This window comes from Ornithorhynchus anatinus, chromosome 3, assembly GCF_004115215.2.
Source record: "Ornithorhynchus anatinus isolate Pmale09 chromosome 3, mOrnAna1.pri.v4, whole genome shotgun sequence".
Lineage (NCBI taxonomy): Eukaryota > Metazoa > Chordata > Mammalia > Monotremata > Ornithorhynchidae > Ornithorhynchus > Ornithorhynchus anatinus.
In genome coordinates, this window is record NC_041730.1 from 13,336,079 (window position 1) to 13,357,196 (window position 21,118).

At 39.2% G+C, this 21,118-nt stretch overlaps 1 protein-coding gene across 1 annotated transcript in view; it reads right to left on the reverse strand.

Moving 5' to 3' along the window:
- Window positions 1-2,649: 2,649 nt before the first annotated feature.
- Window positions 2,650-21,118, reverse strand: part of TMEM41B (transmembrane protein 41B) — a 29,928-nt gene continuing 11,459 nt past the window's right edge. Inside the window, exons 2-7 of the mRNA XM_029060804.2 lie at window positions 14,344-14,461; window positions 13,312-13,440; window positions 11,451-11,544; window positions 10,569-10,673; window positions 6,316-6,454; window positions 2,650-4,631 (exon numbers count right to left, since the gene is read on the reverse strand). Coding sequence (XP_028916637.1) covers window positions 4,462-4,631; window positions 6,316-6,454; window positions 10,569-10,673; window positions 11,451-11,544; window positions 13,312-13,440; window positions 14,344-14,461 — 755 coding nt within the window. The 3' untranslated portion in view covers window positions 2,650-4,461. The remainder of the gene's footprint in view (window positions 4,632-6,315; window positions 6,455-10,568; window positions 10,674-11,450; window positions 11,545-13,311; window positions 13,441-14,343; window positions 14,462-21,118) is intronic.

Below are 21,118 nucleotides of genomic sequence, written 5' to 3' on the forward strand. Positions count from 1 at the left end.
CTAAGTGACTTGCCCAAGATCTTAGAGCAGACAAGTGGCGGAGGCAGGATTAGAACTCGTGACCTTCGGACTCCCAGGCCCATGCTCTATTCACTACACACGCAGATACAGCCACAGCTGATAAGACCAGAGTGTGATAGACAATCCCTTCTAGGTTGTGTGCCTGTAAAGACTGCCTCTTGCTGTACTGTTGAATTTGTTATTCACAGTACCTGATGGTGTTTTCGTTTCTCCCTCTTGGTGTCACAGGCTTCCCAAAATCTCAGTATTTCTCTTGTTCGGCCATTTCAAGCTCATCTTAGTGTCACAGTTGGGGTACTCTGCTTTTTATAATAATAATAATAATGTTGGTATTTCTTAAGCGCTTACTATGTGCAGAACACTGTTCTAAGCACGGGGGGAATATACAGGGTAATCAGGTTGTCCCACATAAGACTCACAGTCTTAATCCCCATTTTACAGATGAGGTAACTGAGGCACAGAGAAGTGAAGTGACTTGCCTACAGTCACACAGCTGACAAGCGGTGAAGCCGGGATTAGAACCCATGACCTCTGCCTCCCAAGCCCGGGCTCTTTCCACTGAGCCACGCTGCTTCTCTAGCTATGTGACCCCCCTCTCCTGACCTGTCCTATCTAGTGAAGTTTTCACGTGATGAGCATTGGGTTGATGCTGGTGACTCTCATGCATTTCAGAGCAATCAATATAGATAAATTATAGAATATTATTATAACTGGCACCTGTAAGCGCATTCCTAAACAATAGGCTCATTGTAGGCAGGGAATGTGTCTGTTTACTGTTTACACTGTACTGTCCTAAGCACTCAGTACAGTGCTTTGCACACTTTAAACACTTAATAAATACAATTGAATAAATAACATTATATAAACATAATCAAAATAAACCATATCGCCACTGAATTTGATTTTTTCAAATAGATACTTGTGGTGGAACTCTGCTAAAGCTAGTGGCATCATTTGGACAACTGCCGTGCGCTATCTGTACAGGACGAGGATCAACCCAATTTTGTAGTTACCAAGTAGCTATAGTGTGTTAGTAGAATACAAATTACTTTTCATTCATTTTCAATCACCTTCAGACTACATGACAAAAACGATCTTTCCCAGCTAAGCCTAAGTTAAATCATCTGAAAGTGCCTGCTTGAGAAGGGCACCTCATTATATCCCATCAAACCAAATTATTCCATTAGTATTTTGTCCAGCAGTGGAGAAATATGCTTCTCCCCAATGGAAGCAGAGGACCTACCAAATTGAGGTAATTTTTTTTTCCTTTCAAGCACACCATTTGGGTCTCTAGAAGAGGTCATTTAGGTCCAGTCAAGCTCTCCATTTAAATTGAATTGCCTCTTCCTGAAGTCACCTGTAAGAGTTTCTTTGCCAGAGGCACTATGTTTTTGATAAAAACACTTATTCCACTACAGAAAAGGATCCCTCATCTTTTAGCATCCCTCATCTTTTATCGTTAACAGAGTACCACCCCACGAGGAGCTTCAAAGCATTTCTGAGAGGTATTTCTAAATTTATTTTTTTACAAAGGTTCATCTATCATAAGTAAGCCTATTACAATTAGCATGTTTGGAACAACACTAAGTCTATAAATTCCAGAGGATGAACATCATCACTTCTGTACTTCTGAAAAATCCATTCTGTGATGATGTAAGGTTTTACGCTGGTAGGCAACTTCTTGAGATAAAAATCGCTTGTTCAAGCTAGGAAAAGGCAATTCAGATGGAAAACTTTCAGGTTAAAAATCAAAATTATAAGGGTGAAATGCCTAATGGATAGAGCATTAGGACTGGGAGTCAGAATGACCTGGGTTCTAATCCCGCTCTGCTGCTTGTCTGCTATGTGAAGTTGGGTAATTAACTTCACTTCTCTGTGCTTCAGTTACTTCATTTGTAAAATGGGGATTAAGACTGTGAACCCCTTGTGGGACATCAACTGTGTCCAACCTGATTAGCTTGTATTACTAGTTCATAGTACACTGCCTGACACATAGTAAGTGCTTAACAAATACCAAGGAGAAGAAGCACATTTTCACCCAATGCGTTTTTTGAGCTGCTCTCTCCAACTCCATTTAAGTTTCCATAATGTTATATTATTTTCAAACACAATCTCATTTAGTTTACATTAAGTCATAGCATCTTATAAATAGTTAACAAAAGTAAAGCACCACCAAAGATAAATTAGTGGAGAAAAGCATAAAATCTAAATATTGCATGTACTCATCCCCCTATCAAAGCTGCTCACCTCCCCATTTGCTCTACTTCAGGACTTTTCTTTAGGAGTCAAACTGTGGCTAACTCTGGTCTTACTAAATTTTACCTTTACTTAGAGCAAGTCTTTGGTTCAGATACCACTAAAACACTTTTGTTTTACTTCCTACCTGTATAGTTCCTCTCAGTGCTTAGTACAGTGCCATGCACATGGTAAGCGTGTAATAAATACTATTACTATGACTACCAACTGCATTTTAAAAAAAAAAAAACCTGCTCAATTATTTCTACTTGGTTACTGAAGTGAAACTGGAGTCACTGACTGGAAGTCAGTTTGTATTTCTGAAGAAGAGGACCTAGAACCTAAAATAGCTTCTTTACTGAACTAATAGAGAAAGGACAATGGAAGAGGGAATCAATCAGTGGTATTTATTGAGCATTTACTATGTGGAGAGCACTGTACTCAGTGCTTGGGAGAAGGAAGCAACTGAAGGGTGGGGTGAGCCACTGGAAACACACTAGATATTTCTGCAACAAAACAGAATCACTGAAACTCAGGAATTGTTAAAAAGACTGGTAAGTTGTTCTTTTAAATAAGATCTCATTTAAAAGGGTTGCATTTTTGTGAATCTTGTCCAAAGAGAAAGTAGGCTTCTGAACTACTCCTGTAGAAAGTATTTGATTTATAGCTCAGTAGTTTAATCTCTTATAGGGAAGAATACTCTGATTGCAAATAAATATAGCTCATTTTAACATAAAAAGAAATTCACATAAGAATATGTATTAATCAATATATTTTGTGTATTTACAATAACTTCATTTAATACTGCAATAGAAAAAAATTAATCAATCCATATATTACAGAAAACGTGCTTTAAAGATGGTAGTACCTTTCGTAACAAGACGTATGAATGGATCTTTCCTGCACCTAAAATAGTTTTCAACCTGACAAGCTTCTGAAGGGCCAAAATGGATATTATATTTGTTTCGTACAAGTGATTCCCCTCAATCTGACGCACTAAAAGACGGAGAGCAGTCAGCTGTACATTAGCTGTTAGTCTGATATGGGCAAATTAATTACAGTTGGTTCCCCTGTAAAAGGATGATATATATCTCATTCAGTGGAATTGTTTAGAGCACTTGCTCACCTAAAGCATCCCCAAAGGGAAAAAAACCAACAGTACAGGCTAAGGACCAGCCTAGTAAATTTGTGAGGGTGACAAAAGATTGTTATAATGATCTGGTTAACCAATTAACTACATTTAGCCACTTAAGTGTGGTACTGGCTTTAAGTCTCTTTTCCAAAAGGAAAATAAATTCATTTCTCAACCTTTCAAATATCTCAAAGTTGTAAGCACTTGGAAACACATTTCGCCCTTGTTCAGATTTGAAAGAGGAACAGCAAAATTTGGATATTTTAATTAGAATCAGTCATGCACTAAGAACTCCATATACAGGCACAGACAGAATATTAGCAAAACTTAAAAATAAATTAAAACAAGCCAAAGCCTGAATCTAAAATGTCTGAATAATCCATTATAAAATTTAGAATTAAAAAATAACTATGTTACTGATCATATCTATTAATCCAAATTAGTGGTAGGTTAGGAAATAAAGGTTTCTCTCTGCCGAGATACTCTACTCTGAAACAAGCCATCACCTCAAAATTTAGGAGGGAGAGAAATTTTATAACTACAATTTGATTTTTTTTTCAGGGAAGACTAGTAGGAAAACATAACACTTCGTCTATTCAAGATATATCCTGGCCCATTCTCTATGTCAGAAAGGGACGGGGAAAAGTGATCAGACCAAACTATTAAACCACAGGTAAATTTGCCCAAGCAAGCATTATATAATAAAAAATTGGATACAAGTTTCAGATGAATCGTTCTCCGCAGCCTGCCAACAATACTGATCACAGCATACCATTCAAAATAAAAATGTCTACCATAAAAGTCAGTAGATCATTCTAGTTGTAAACTTTGCTTCTCCTCAAATTCCTTGCTTCCTCTTCCCCACTTAGAAGTAATTAATGGTTGGTTTCAAAAATTTATGCAGATATTCTGAACATATTTCCTTGGTTATTAGAAAGTGTCCTTTGAAGGAAAAGATTTTTATTCACTACAACTCCCTCTTTTTCCTCTGCTGAAGACTTGACGAAACAAAAACAAAACATAGAAGCATTGATCCTGAGATGAAGTACGTGAAACTAAAATTCAAGTGATCTTTACACAAACTTCTGCTTAAGTTTGTTTTGGAAGATGGCTGGCAGAATTGAGATAACAGCTAAAATCATGAGAACAAATACTGAGTTCCAAGAAACTGCTTCTCCAGCTGTTGTAAGCTGGTATAATGTTGTTCCTGCCTTAATTGCTACAAAAGATGGAGGTGCAACACCTAGAATAAAAACAAAAAAAGAGAAACTTGTGGTGAGAGCCATGCAAAATTTATTTACCTGGCAACAAAATCTTGCACATGAACTTTTAAAGAAAAGTCACTAAAGTCACACGGCATTATTCTTCAGTATTTATTATGAGCAGTTCATAAGCCAATTACGAAACTGTTCAGAGTACTACTACTAATCAAACAGAATTATAATTCAATCATATTGCTAACAAGAGAGGAAAAGATAAGTTGTATGGAAACCAAGTACTCAGATTTTCAATTAAGAATTGAGAATCAGGCAGTAGCCCCAGAAGAAAAGTGAAAGGATTATTCTGTCTGGGAGATGGCTGAAATAACCTGCCAAAGAATTCCGTGTAAGATAATTAGAAATCAGTCAGTTGAATTGGCTTCCGAAGAACAGGATCCCGGTCCTAAGACAGGTGAGAGTTAGGAGAAAAGAAATCTGAAAGGGGAGGTGAGAGGTGTAGAAACCCAATCAAGTACACATTTATAGTATATGTGTTTATGGGTTATTTGGGGAAAAAATGGTCTCTGCTGGGAACTTAGAGTGAAACAAGCTATAAATCAATGCAGTTTTCCTTGCCTGTTCCGAGACATCCTTCAAAAAATAAAAAAAGAATTCCTGTCTGTCATTTACTGAATACTTGGGGAAAGTTTCTGAGCTTTGCCTGGACTATAAGGACAGAATTATATTATTTCATACTATCTAAGCAAATTCCCACATAAGGGTTTTAGTTAATAAAAAAAACACTCTAGAGAAGTTGAAGTTATCTATAAAACTACAGTTACTTAATTTTTTTCCCAATAAATAAATCTGAAGCACGTATTTCTACCAGTTCTTTCTTAGAAATTAAAATAATTTGCTAACAAAGGAAACCAAAAGTTGCTCAATCTCTTCTGGAAATGACAGCGATCATAGTAGAACCCCCTTCATAGAATAGCCCTTCAGAAGTTCAGATGACCTAAAGGGCTGCAAAAGGCCAGGTATCTATCTTGTTCTAGGAAGATCACTGGGGAAGAAGTACCCACTACCTCCCATGAAGCAACAATATTTACATCGAAGGAAAAGTAGCGTGTAGGCCGCAATGAGGGAGGGTAGGGGAGAAGCAGCGTGGCACAGTGGAAAGAGCACGGGCTTTGGAGTCAGGGCTCATGAGTTCGAATCCCAGCTCTGCCACTTGTCGGCTGTGTGACTGTGGGCAAGTCACTTAACTTCTCTGTGCCTCAGTTCCCTCATCTGTAAAATGGGGATTAAGACTGTGAGCCCCACGTGGGACAACCTGATTCCCCTATGTCTACCCCAGCGCTTAGAACAGTGCTCGGCACATAGTAAGCGCTTAACAAATACCAACATTATTATTATTATTAAGTAAATGGATAAATCCAATGAAAATTTTGGAATTTCCCCCTGCAGGATACTAATACTATCCAGACTTCCTTCTTAACGAGAAACTAAATTACGATGAGCTAAATTATCTTAAAATGGTCATTTCCATTAGAGGGTGCTATTTTCCCAACTTTAACAGGAACATCAAAAATGCCTAACCTGGTTAAGCATTTGGTTCTCAAACTAAATCTGCAGGTTTTCATAATCATCATCAATATTATTTATTGAGTACTTATTGTACGCAAAGTAAATGGTCAATAAATACAATAAACTAACCAAAAATCTTACCTAGAAAAGTACCAATGAAAAATACTTTCAATGGTACATTTATTACAGGAGATGCTATGTTGATAAACCAGTTAGGCAGAAAAGGTGTGATTCTTAAAAATATCATGTAGTTAATGAGATGTTGTCTGTGTCGTTCAACCTGCAATAAAAAGGAAAAGTCCAAAATTTAGATAAAGCTCTCTTGGAAATTAATTTTTCTATGAAACGATACATTTCATAAAGTAGTATCATTGATAATAGCAATTAACCTGAAAGCTACTGGCCGTGAAATAGCAAGCTGTTTTTTAACTTGCTGAAATGAAGATAAGAGAATTCAAATGACCATATAAGAACACAATTAGCAGCTGCCATTAACAAACAGCATCAATGAATACTTCCTGAAAACATTGATAGTTCCAAAAATTCTGATTTTTTCATGGACTTATGTCATAATTTTTTAAGAAGGCAATACTGTAATAAACAAAACTTGAATGGGCAAACAGCAATAATGATAATGATGGATTCATCCATCAAAGATGACTGATAAGCTTTGTTTACACTTGTTTCAGTAAGGCCCAAAGGTGATAATAGCTTTTGTGAAGCACCTATTATGTACAAAGCACTGTACTATAAACCCTGGGAAAAATAGACACAAGAATTAGACATGGACTCTGACCCCCAAGAGGCTCATAATATAAGAATAAACGAGGGAAAGGTGACCAGTAGCAGATATGTATGGAAAGATGAAACAACAGAACACAAAAACAAGTATAAAAGACAAGGGCAGTCAATACAAAAACCATAAAGAGCTCTCCGGTAATGTGGTTAGAGGAGCAGTTTCTTAGACTGTGAACTCCATGGTGAACAAGGGCTATGTCTGGCCTAATGATGTTCTATCCATTCCTATGCTTAGCGCAGTGCTTGGCACAGACTAAGCACTTAAATATCAATATTGTTATTATTCCTCAGAATCCAAGGCAGAGCAACTGCCCTAGCCGACTGCTATTCAATCTATTGTATTTATTAAGTGCTTACTGTTTGCAGAGGATTTATTCATTTATTCAATCGCATTTATTGAGTGCCTACTATTTGCAGAGCACTGTACTAAGCACTTGAAAGTACAACTCGGCAACAGATAGAGACAATCCCTACCCAACAACAGGCTCACATTCTGGGGGGGGGGGGGGGAGACAGACAACAAAACAAAATAAGTAGACAGGCATCAATAGCATGCACTGTACTAAGTGCTTGGGAAAGCATTAATACAAAAATAAACAGTGACATTCCCTTCCTGCAGTCTAGAGGGGAGGAGACATACATCAATACAAACAAATAAAACTAGAGATAAATACATAAGTGCTGTGGGGCTGGGAAAGAGAGCAAAGGGAGCAAGTCAGGGCGAAGCAGAAGGGAGTGGGAGATGAGGAAAAGTGGGGCTTAGTCTGGGAAGGCCTCTTGGAGGAGATGGGCCTTCAATAAGGCTTTGAAGCGGGGGACAGTCATTGTAGGATTAGAGGAGGGAGGGCGTTCCAGGCCAGAGGCAGGACGTGGGCCAGGGGTCGGTGGCAAGACGGGCGAGACTGAAGCACAGTGAGAAGGTTAGTACTTGGAAAACAAAGTATGCAGGCTGGGTTGTAGAAGGAGAGAAAGCGAGGTGAGGTAGAAGGGGGCAAGGCGATGGAGAGCTTTGAAGCCAATGGTGAGGAGCTTTTGTTTGATATGGAGGTGGATGGTCAACCACTGGAGATTTTTGAAGTCGGGGGGTGCCATGTCCTAAGCGCTTTTGCAGAAAGATGAACTGGGCAGTGGAGTGAAGTACGGATTGGAGTGGGGAGAGACAGGAGGCCGCGAGGTTAGCAAGGAGGATAATACATTAATCTAGGCAGGATAGGATGAGTGACTGTATTAGAGCTGCAGTGGGTAAAATTTACTACCCAATCTACTCCAATCCTAGCTTACACAGGATTTTAGAAGTTCCCTGTGGCTGTGACTGTTGGGACTCTGAATCTCCAGTTGCCTAAAGCTCTGCTCTCCTAGCACCAGGATCCTGCAATGCTTATTTTACTTTACCCTCTACCTTATTTCAATTTTATGTTTGTGTTGTTTTATATTTTCCTTATGCCTTCACCAGTCCCATTTCCCTTTTTATTCTTAATCTGTGAGCCCTTAAAGGACCCTTATTCTCACCCATAGACTCTTTGCCAGCTTTTACTACAGTGCTCTTCACACAGTAAGCACTTAATACCATTACTACTATTTAGCAGGAAATGTTTTCTTTAAATTTAAACATTTTTTTAAAATTAAGTAGTTTAGAGATTTGGGGAACTGAAGAATTAAAATGATTTTTTAATGCTCTTAATTTTCTTCTCATCTATCTTATAGAAAATATCTATATCTTATAGAAAAAGACAAAGAAATAAAGAACGAAAGATTAGACTGTGAGTTCTTTGGGGGCCAGAAATTAAACAATTAATCGTACTTAGCCTGGGAGAGTACAATATAACAGAGTTGGTAGACACGGTTCCCTGCCCACAATGAGCCACAGATTTAAGCTAATTCTCATTCCTTGTTCTTTGGCAGTGCTTTGCATACAGTAGAGGCCTAATAAACATTTAATAAACAGCTATAATAATAGTAATGGTACTTGTTAAGTGCTTACTATGTGCCAAGCACTGTTCTAAGCAATGGGGTAGAAACAAGGTAATCAGGTGGTCCCACATGGGGCTCCCAGTCTTAATTCCCCTTTTACAGATGAGGGAACTGAGGAACAGATAAATTAAGTGACTTGCCCAAAGTCACACAGGTGATAAGTGGCAGGGCTGGAATTAGAACCCATGACCTCTGACTCCCAAGCCCGTGCTCTTTCCACTAAGCCACACTGCTTCTCAGCTATACTACTGATAGCTGGACACAACACTAAATTCGTATAAAATCTGGAGTTAAATTTTGTTTTTTAAATACTTGAGTGAATCATCACTCAAGAGAGTTCATTAGCCAAAATGTATAATGAAAAATTTAATCTACAAAAAGATTTCATTTCTAAAAGATTTTTAAGTGATTTTACTAATTTCCTGATAAATGAGAATAAACTGAAAGTAATTTGAAGATAGCATGGAAAATGCAGAAAGTTTTAATCAAGCTTGGCTTTAATAGGTACTGATCGCTAAAAAAAAAACCAAAAAAAAAACCCCACCCAAAAAACTCCCATGTGATGGGCCATCATCTGTGAATGAAAACTTCACACAAAAGAAAACACAACTTCAATGCAACTTGAGCTTTTCTTTACTAATTAGATAAGCCAATGAGGGTGATTATTTGTTTTACTGGTATTTAGACTATTTAGACTATGCAATTGCCTTTGTTTCCCTCACTATGGGCCCTGTTTTAAAAAAATCAAGGTTTCATCCATATTATTCATTCAATCATATTTATTGAGCGCTTACTGTGCACAAAGCACTACATTAAGCACTTGGGAGAGTACAATATAAGAATAAACAGACACATTGCCTGCCCACAACAAGCTTAAGTTTACCAAATTCAGAGAAAGTATCTTTAAACTCCATTGCTTCTGCAATCTATTTAGTGTCTGTCTCCCTTACTTGACTGTAAGCTCCTTGAAGGTAGGAATCGAGTCTACTAATTCTATTGTACTCTTCCAAGCACTAAGTAAACTGCTCCGCACAAAATGTCTAATAAATATTATAGATTGAGACCCCTTGACAGAACTTTATCCTTACCCTTTATCCTCCCTAACACGCTGCTAAGAAGATGTAAAAGACTAAAAATGTTGATTTACCAATAATGGAAATAGCATTTCACTTTAAAAGGATGTTCTGCTTTTAAAACTTTCTTCACTATTCCACATCAACAATGCCCACCCTTACACAAACGTTAAGGCAATCTGGTGGAAATTAGAAAAGCATTGAAGATATATGGTACCAGGGCCATGAGTCATTTTAAGTTATTAAAAATCTTAATGTCTCTGTACGCAATTAATTTGACTCACCGTCCAATTTCTATCAGGCCCTGGGTCCAAGGGTCTAGGGTCATCTGACTAATCCATCAGTGGTATTTACTGAGTGCTTACCGTGTGCAGAGCACTGTACTAAGCACTTGGGAAAGTAAAACATAAGAGTCGGTTGACACGTTCCTTGCCCACGACGAGTTTAACAATCTAGAGGGACTATAAACTAACACTACAAATGAAGCACTTAATTTGGTAAGCATGAGTTACCGGAACTATTATTGAAGGTTCAAGTGGTAAAATGTTTTACCTGCTGTGACCATCTCACTGCTTTCTCTGTTAAATATTTGTATACTACTGGTCGGCCCACTAAATAGGAAAGCATGTAGCAGAAGGAAGCACCAAGACCGGAGCACTGAAAAAACAAAAAGTTGAAAGCAACGTGATTACTACAGATCTTCCCGGTACTGCTCGACTCTCCCAAAAACTCATCTACCTTAAACACTTTTGTCCATCTTGTCTTACTACTCCACGGCTGCTCTGCGGTAACCTTGAGCTAGAAACTAAATTCTGTAAGGGAATTTAGTCTAAATGAGAATTTAGGGCCAATAAGTCTCAGTCTTCCTATTAAGACTAGCTGGGAATCAATTTGTACAAATATGAATTAAAATTATTTACTTTCATAAACCAAATTCCAGCTAAAATAAAAATATATTTAATCCTTATTAACATCCAATATAGTGCCATGATGTTACAAAATGACCACCTTTAAGTTCCAGCCTTGAAGAGTGTTATTAAGGGCAGATTCAAATATTGATGAACTCTTTTCTTTGTATGTAAATATGATCTTCGTGTTCTATCTAGTGCTTGCTGAAAATCTCAGCCTAAACTTAGGCTTTTTAATCTCCAAACAACACAAAATGTCTTTGTACCAGGGAAAATGGCAAGTACTCAAGTTTTTCAACATCCCTCAAATCAGATTTGTGTCCCTGTTGGGTGAAATTAAATATTTTCCCATAAAAGGATTCCAGTGACTTAGCAAACACTGGTATCTCACCCATGTCTTCTGGAACTAGAAGAGAAAGGGACTGGAGTTGCCACCTTGTTGAATCAAATCAGTGGCACCAGGATCATGAAAATTACAATTTGAAAAACATTTCCCGACACCCACCAATATATTTCATACACTTACCAAGCAAACAAGGAACAAGGCTAGTGGGAATGGATAGAGAAATCCTGAGAGTATACTGAGAAATATAGAACCTGGTATGGCAAACGTCTGCAAACTGTTAGTTTACTAATTAAGGATGAATCTTTTAAGTATAATTGAAAGAAACTACCATTTCTGATTTTAGGAAAAATCAATGTACCAAAAAAAAATGAACCAAAATCTGCAAAAGCAACATCATGAAGTTAGTTATATGCTCCAAATGCTGCTATATATTTTAACCACTTGTGACACTGTATAGAATAATCATGTAGTCATTACTACTTCCTATGTTTCTTTAAAGTGCAAATTCACCATTCAATCAAATTTATTGAGAGTTTATTGTGTATAGAGCACTAAGTGCTTACACTCTCCCACTCTCAGTATAGTGCTCGGGAGAGTACAAAATAACCAGGTTGGTAGAAACACTTCCTGCCCACAATGAGCTTATCATTTGCAGTAAAATATTTCTAGAGGTTGGAAAAATACCCATTGAAGCACCTTTTTACCAACGGTTATCCTCTCTCGCAACTCCCATACAAGAAAATACAAGGCTGCAACTAAATATACTAAGATCTGTGAGCTCCTCGTGGGTCCTGGACTGTGTCCAACCTCATTACCTAGTATCTACAACCAGTGCTTAGTACAACGTTTGGCACATAATAAGTGCTTAAAGTACCATAAAAAAAGAAAAGAGTTCCCTTTCAAATCAATTTTCCAAGTAAACTGAGAAATGGTTACTAGGAAGGAGGCAGGGTCATGTTTCAGGACACTGCAATGAGCTCTCAAGTGCTTCCAGAGCACCTGAAACTAAGGCATTTGACTCTCCTTTCAGGGTGATTTGTCGACATTGCAAGTGGAATTAAACTGGAAGCTAAGAATGTGAGAATTTCACCAACGTGTATCAAAATTAGAGGAGAAAGGGTAAAATAAGAGCTTTGCAGAGGCCAGAATTTGGGAGCTTAGCCCAACCCTTGCTGGGCCTGCATCTTGCCTTAATGAATGAACTTCAAGGTCTGGCTTACCCAAATCCTTAACTTTTCAAAGATTTATAAGCAGCCTGGGCAGCTTGGCTAAATTCAGGCAGCAGTCCCCTCTGAATAAGAGTACAGCCTGCACCAAATCTATTACCATGCTCACCAGGACCCCTGGCACATTTTCACTTGACAATATTTTTTATTTCCTTATGGTATTTTTTAAGCGCTTACAATGTGCCGGGCATTGTACTAAGCACTGGGGTAGGTACAAGCCACCCCATTTATACACTAAATTGTATAAATACAGTAAAGGTATTTAAAGATACAATACCACTGATTGATTAATTGAAACTAAACAGATTGAACCCAGTTGATGTCCCACTTGGGGCTCACAGTCTTAATCCCCATTTTAGCAAGATAACTGAGGCACAGAGTGACTTGTCCGAGGTCACAGACCAGGCAAGTGGCAGAACCAAGACTAGAACCCAGATCTCCTGATTCCCAGGACCAGGCTTTCCACCAGGCTATGCTGCCTTCCCTGTGACTTTCTAGAGAGGAGAGGAGAAAAAACCTAAATAAATACATAAATAAGTAAACCAACTACTCCTACTTTACCACCTAAGCTCTAACCTTGTTTACTAGCTATAACCATGATATATAGAAATAAAAAGACCTTCTTCTAAAAGCTCTATTGATCTGAAGTAGTTTCCAGAAGGAAAAGGAAAAAGAACCTCATTTCTTACTGCCTCATTTAATTACCCCTGAATCTAGCTCAAATACATTAATTCACAACATTTGTCTTCTAATTAAAAAAAATTATCATTTTCATTCATCAGCTAGCAAACTTTCAAACACCAGGAAAAGGATACAAAATATACGTAGTAAAGTAAGCCACAAGAACTTGTACATAGAAAGTGTCCTTGTACTTAGACAAAACTCTTCCCAATGCCTTGGCATCATCCATATCCCTGGGAACCTTCATGTTTGCTCTTTCTTCTCTAAAGAAACAAAACAAAGTTATATTTTTTTCCAAATCTTTAAAAGCAAATTTCCCAACATAATTTACATATCCCAAGTTGTAAGCATTAAATTTTTCCCTAGAGATTAAATGCTTTGAGAGACAGACTCTATTCTGAAATTGAATTTATCATTTTCAAGTTTAGAAGCCCATAAATAAGATCCTGTCAGGTCATTTCATATTACTGGGCACACTGTTTATGGAGATATTAGGTATTTATGAAACTAATAGCTAAAAGGCTATCATTTTTGAACATTTTTGACAGAGGGAGAAAGTCCCAGAAGCGGTCAGCAATGAAGTCATCATTTAACAGATCATTTCTGGAAATCTTCATGAAATTTTAGTAGTCATCAGTTTCATTAAAATTGTTGCTTTTGAAATACTCAAGTTTTTTTTAAATAAACTTTACAGATATATCCTGGGTTATAATCACCTCACAATACATATATCCTTTTTGCTGTCTTCTGTGTGGCATATGTAAGTCCACCTCTCCCACTCAATTATTGGCATTTATTGAGTGCTTACTATGTGCACAGCACTGTACTTAGTGTTTGAGAAAGTACAAAAGAATTAGCAAACATGTTCTCTACCCATAATGAGCTTATATACATTAAAAAAATCCAAAACTGCTTCAATTGAAGTGTTATCAAAGGAAGGAAAAGAGGAAAATAAATATGGTAAATAATGCTGATAATCTACAAGCCAACAAACTAATAATCCTATATTTTAGTATATGGGTACTAGCTGATTAAGTATTTTGACTTTTGAGAATTTGCTACAGGCTAGGCAGTTTTTTAGGAAATTAAAGATCTTTATCCTAAAATAGGCTTCAGAGTTAATACATTTTGAGGGGGAAGTAAAATTCTTCCTCTATTATACTTACTCATTTAGCTGGGGAAAATTTTTATATACCAGGAACATAACAGAAGCAGCGGACAAGAAAATGGACACCAGTATAAGGAGAGACATTCTCGCCGATCCAGCTTGTGCATGATTTTTCTCTACAAAAACAAAACTATGATGAAATATGTAAAAACTGCAAGATTTGGAGCATATTTTTAGGCACCCTTTTACCTTCACATGGCCAAGCATTTCCTGGAGTACTTTTCCCACTGGAAACTCAAAGACATCTACCTCCAAAAGCATTTTCAATGAATTGGAACTTTCTAATTGTAGTACTATTCACACGAATCTTTATGCCATCTTTGATGAATCATAATGCCAATTTTACAGACAGAATTTGAGGTGCAATGTTAGCCAGGCACATGGTTAGTGGAAAGGTTCCAGGGGGAAAATTAGGCTCTTCCCTCTAACCATTGATGTACACTTCCTATTTCCTACTATCAAATTTAATTTACCCTTGGGATGAAAATTTTTGCAGAATTATTTCTGGGTCATAAAGTATTTGGCAGTATGCAGAAAAAATAGATTCACTAACAAGAAGGCAGTCTGTTTTCTCCGTATTTCCACCTGGAACAAAGCTATATTTAACTTCTTTAGGAGCCTATCCAGACTTTTAAGCAGCCTGCCACAACTGAATGATCATTTGCTCTGAGAGGAGGCTTCTAAATATTACACAGCAGCAGAAAAAAGGGCCACAAAAGAAAACAGATGTTATCAAACCAGTAAAGAAATTCATAAACTAAACTATCATTTAATTTCTTTACACAGAACTTTTGTTGCACAAACCAACCCTTCATCCAAGGTATCTCCAAGATATAGCGGTAGTATTGAATATAAGACTCTCCTGAAAAAAACTTTTTTTCTTCTGGTAGTGAGATCTAAGTTATGTACTAAGGTTGTGAGCCCGTCATTGGGCAGGGATTGTCTCTATCTGTTGCCGAATTGTACATTCCGAGCGCTTAGTACAGTGCTCTGCACATAGTAAGCGCTCAATAAATACTATTGAGTGAATGAATAAGGAATTCTGGTTTTATCAAATTTACCTGACCTAGTCGGAAAAACAAAACAAGTAGGCACTCTACAGCCACCCACTCAAATATGAAATTCTACCGAAGATACTTTTTTTTCTGGTGGTGAGATCTAAGGTATGCGTTAAGGAATCCTGGTTTTTTCATATCTACCACACCTAGTCAGAAAAATTAAATGAGCAAGCAGTCTACAACCACCCACATATTTCAGCATAGAAAAAACCTTATATTATACTACTTCAGTAGACACTAATTTGCCAAGACTCGATTTATATATATATATATGTATATACTTACTAAAATATCTTACTAATCCAAGAAGACATAGTGGAAGCCCCTTTAAGAGTAGTTGGAAAACAAAGCAAATTTAAACTAAAATTCCAAGTTAGAAGCAGCGTGACCTAGTGGAAAGAGCACGGGCCTGGGAGTCAGAGGTCATGGGTTCTAATTACGGCTTTGCCACTTATCGGCTATGTGACTTTGGGCAAGTCACTTAACTTCTCTGTGCCTCAGTTACCTCATCTGTAAAATGGGAATTAAGACTGTCAACCCCACATGGGATAACCTGACCATCTAGAATCTACCCCAGCGCATAGAACAGTGCTTGGCACATAGTAAGTGCTTAACAAATACCATTATCATTATCTGTGGAAAAGCTCAGAAGAGAGCAATAAAGAACTCCCAAAGTTTGAAGAGTTCACTTTCCTGCCCTAAATTTTTAATGAGAACAAGGAATTAAGCAAAATTGAATTTTGATGAATCACTCAGTAATATTTATTGAGCACTTTCTGTGTGCACATCACTGTACTCCAGTGGTTGCCTATCAACCTCCACTCCAAACAAAAACTCCTCGCTCTAGGCTTCAAGGCTCTACATCACCTTGCCCCTTCCTACCTCTCCTCCCTTCTTTCTACCGCCCACCCCGCAAGCTCCGCTCCTCTGACGCCCACCTTCTCACCGTCCCTCGGTCTCGCCCATCCCGCCGTCGACCCCCGGGCCACGTCCTCCCGCGGTCCCGGAACGCCCTCCCTCCTCACCTCCGCCAAACTGATTCTCTTCCCCTCTTCAAAACCCTACTTAAAACTCACCTCCTCCCAGAGGCCTTCCCAGGCTGAGCTCCCCTTCTCCCTCTACCACCCCCCCTCACCTCTCCTCAGCTTAACCCTCTTTTCCCCCCATCTCCCTCTGCTCCTCCCCCTCTCCCTTCCCATCCCCTCAACACTGTACTCGTCCGCTCAACTGTATATATTTTCATTACCCTATTTATTTTGTTAATGAAATGTTCATCGCCTCGATTCTATTTAGTTGCCATTGTTTTTACGAGATGTTCTTCCCCTTGACTCTATTTATCGCCATCGTTCTCGTCTGTCCGTCTCCCCCGATTAGACCATAAGCCCGTCAAACGGCAGGGACCGTCTCTATCTGTTGCCGACTTGTTCATTCCAAGCGCTTAGTACAGTGCTGTGCACATAGTAAGCGCTCAATAAATACTATTGAATGAATTGAATGAATGAATGAATACTAAACACTTGGAAGAGTACAAGAAAGTAAGACGATAATATCCCTGACTTGTAGGAGCTTACATTGTGGACTAAACTCACAATACTCTATACTCATTCACAATCAAAGGTATTTATTGAGCACTTACTGTGCGCAGAGGGAGAGTACTATATTAAAGGGTTAGCAGATATTCCCAAGTACTGTGGAGCTGAGAGTGGGGTTGATATTAGGTGATTGAAGAGTACAAATCCAAATTTATAGGTGATGCAGAAGGAAGGGAGTAGAGGAAAAGAGGGCTTAATTGGGAAAGGCCTCTTAGAGGAGATGTGGTTTTAACAAGGCTTTGAAGGTGGAGAGAGTGGTGGTCTGTTGGAAATAAAGGGGGAGGGAGTTCCAGGACAGACTATTGTGGGAGGATGTGGGCAAGCAATCAACTATATTTACTGAGCACTTACTGCATGCAGAGCACTGTACAAGAAGTTGGCATCAAGATAACCAAGATCAAGGTACAGTGGGTAGGTTGACACTGGGGGAGCAAAGAACGCAGGCAAGGCTGTAGTAGGAAATCAGCAAGGTAAAACAGGAGGGAGTGGGCTGATAGAGGGCCTTAAAGTTGATGGTACCGAGCTCCTGTCTGATGCAGAGGTGGATGGGCAACCACTGGAGGTTTTTGAAGAAAGAGGAGATATGAACTGAACCGTTTTTTAGAAAAATAATCCGGACAGGACAGTGAAGTAAGGCCTGGAGTGGGGAAGACTCTGGAGGCAGGGAGGTGAGCAAGGTGGCTAATGCAGTAGTCAAGGTGGGATATAAGTACTTGGATCCACGATTTAGCAGTTGTGAAGGTAGAACTGACAGGATTTGATGACACTGAATACGTGGGTTGAATGAGAGATGAATCGAAGATAATTTCAAGGTTACTGGCTTGTGAGACAGGGTCTACACCATTTGGGTAGAAATAATAATAATAATAGTGATATTTGTTAAGTGCTCATTATGTGCCAGGGACTGTTCTAAAAGCTGGGCTAGGTACAAGATAATCGGTTGGACGCAGTCCCTGTCCCACATAGGGAAGAAGCATGGCATAGTGGATAGAGCACGGGCCTGGGAGTCAGAAGGTCATGGGTTCTAATCATGACTCGGTCACTTGTCTGCTGTGTGACCTTGGGCAAATCACTTTACTTCTCTGGGCCTCAGTTACCTCATCCATAAAATGGGGATTGAGATTGTGAGCCCCATGTGGGACAGGGGCTGTGTCCAACCCGATTAGCCTGTATTCACCCCAGCGTTTAGTACTGTGCACTAAGCTTGGCACATAATAAGTACTTAAATACCATAATTATTATTAATTCCCATTTTACAGATAAGGGAACTGAGGCACAGAGAAGTTAAGTAACCTGACCAAGGTCACACAACAGACAGGTGGCAGGACTGGGATTAGAACCCAGGTCCTTCCGACTCCCAGGCCCACGTTCTTCTGTTTTGGACATGTTAAATTTGAAGTGTCGACATAATATCAGAGTAGAGATGTCCTGAAGGCAGGAGGAAATGCGACACTGTAGAGAAATAAAGAGGTCACGCTGGAGAGGTTGATTTGGGAATCATCCTATAGAGATGGTAGTTGAAGCTGTGGGAGCAAATAAGTTCTCTAAGGGAGTGGGGGGGCGGGGGTAGAAAATGAATAGAAGAGAACCCAGAACTGAGCCTTGAGGGACTCCACACTTGGGCAGTTAGACACAAAGGAGGAGCCTGCGAAAGAGACTGAGGAGGGGCCAGAGAGGTAGGAAGAGAATTAGGAGTGAAACCAAGGTTAGATAATGTTTCCAGAAGGGAGCGGGGATCACAATTTCAAAGGCAGCTATGAGGCGCAGGAGGATTTAGATGGAGTAGAGGCCACTGAATTTGGCAAGAAGGAGCTCAGTGATGACCTTAGATAGGGCAGTTTCCGTGGTGTGAAGCAAAAGCATTACTCCACCATTTCAGAATTTCTTCCTATTAGTGAAATAATTTATGCCTTCCCCACCAGACTGAAAGCTCTTGTGAGGGCAGGGATCGTGTTTTCTGGCTCCAGTGTTCCCTTCCCAGACCTCAGTATAAAGCTCTGCCTTTGGTAGGTGCTGTAAACTTGTTGTTGGATTCTAATTCCAGCTTTGACACTTGCCTGCTGTGTGACCTTATCTTAACCCTTAATTTCTCTGTGCCCTCAATTCTAAGTCCAGCTCCACCAATCAACTGCTTGGGTAACCTTGTGCAAGTCATTTAATTTCTCCATGCCTCAGTTTCCTCATCTATAAAATGTGGGTCAAATCCTAGTCCCTCCTACTTAGGCTGTGAGTCTCCTGTGCAAGAACTAGGTCCAAACTGATTATCTTGTATCGACTCCAACGCTTAATACACATAGTAAGCCCTTAAATACTATAATTATAATTATTTCCTCATCTGTAAAATGGGAATTAAATGCCTGTCCTTCCTACTTCAACTGTGAGCCCCATAAGAGACAGAGATTGTGTCTGACCTAATTATCTTATTACTGTGTGCACAGCACTGTATTAAATGCTTGGGAGAATTCCAAGCACTCTACCAATAGAGTTGGTAGACAAGTTCCCTGCCCATAAGGAGTTTACAGACTAGAGGGAGAAAAAGACATTGAAATAAATTACAAATTGGGGAAATGACCAAATATAAGGACATATACTTAAGGGCTGGGGGTCGGCGGAAAATCGAAGTGCATAGAAGGAAGGATGTATAGGGGAAGTGAGGGATTACGGAAAGCAGTACTTAGTAAATGCTTGGCACACAGAAGGCACTTAAAAACTACAAGTATTAATATTTGAACAGGCTATTTTATTTTACTATTTTGCAGTGGGGAAGCAGCGTGGCTCAGTGGAAAAGAGCCTGGGCTTCGGAGTCAGAGTTCGACTCCCGGCTCTGCCACTTGTCAGCTGTGTGACTGTGGGCAAGTCACTTCACTTCTCTGGGCCTCAGTTACCTCATCTGTAAAATGGGGATTAAGATTGTGAGCCTCCCGTGGGACAACCTGATTACCCTGTATCTCCCCCAGCGCTTAGAACAGTGCTCTGCAAATAGTAAGCGCTTAACAAATACCAACATTATTATTATTAATAACAGGCAATAGGTTATTTAATAATACTAATAATAATAATCGTAGTATCTGTCAAGCACTTACTACGTGCCAGGCATAGGATTAAGTGCTGGGGTAGATACAAGATAATTGGATTGGACACAGTCCCTGTTCCATATGGGGCACACAGTCTTAATCCCCATTTTACGGATGAGGAAACTGAGTCACAGAGAAGTGAAGTGACTTGCCCAGTCACACAGCAGGCACGTGGCAGAGCTGACATTAGAACCCAGGTCCTCTAATTCTAAGGCCTGCATTCCTTCCGCTAGACCATGATGCTCCTCCTTCCAACACTTCCTCTCACACATACATTTAAATATTAGTCTTAAATACTTTTAACTTCTTGATTTTACTTTGTGCCATCACACGCTTTACCACTTATCCTAGTAAGCACTTATTCGTCACCTTTATACCCACTCTTCTTTTCCTATCTGTAAACTATTTTGCTGTCTGCTAATGCTATTGTAGTACAATCCTCTGCAAAATTAATATTCAATAATAATAATAATGATGGTTTTTGTTAAGCGCTTACAATGTGCCAAGCAGTGTTCTAAGCGCTGGGGTAGATACAAGATAATCTGGTTGTCTCACATGGGGCTCACAATCTTAATCAGTCTTAATCAGCTCCAAGACTTAATCAAAGTCTTTGAGAGGCAGCGTGGCTTAGTGGAAAGTGGGCTTGAGAGTCAGGAATCGTGGGTTCTAATCCCAGCTCTGCCACTTGTCAGTTGTGTAACTTTGGGCATGTCATTTCACTTCTCTGGGCCTCAGTTACCTCATCTGTAAAATGGGGATGAAGACTGTGAGCCCCATATGGGACAACCTGATCACTTTGTATCCTCCCCAGCACTTAGAACAGTGCTTTGCACATAGTAAGCGCTTAGCAAATGCCATCATTATTATTCTCAAAGGGTGGAGAGACATGGACTGAACTTTTTAGAAAAATGATCCTGGCAACAGAATAAAATACAGATTACATCTCTACACTGCAAGCTCTTTCTAGACTGTAGGCTTCTTGAGGGCAGAGAAAGTATCTGCCAACTCTCCCAAGCACTTAGTTCTACACATAATAAGCACTCTTAACA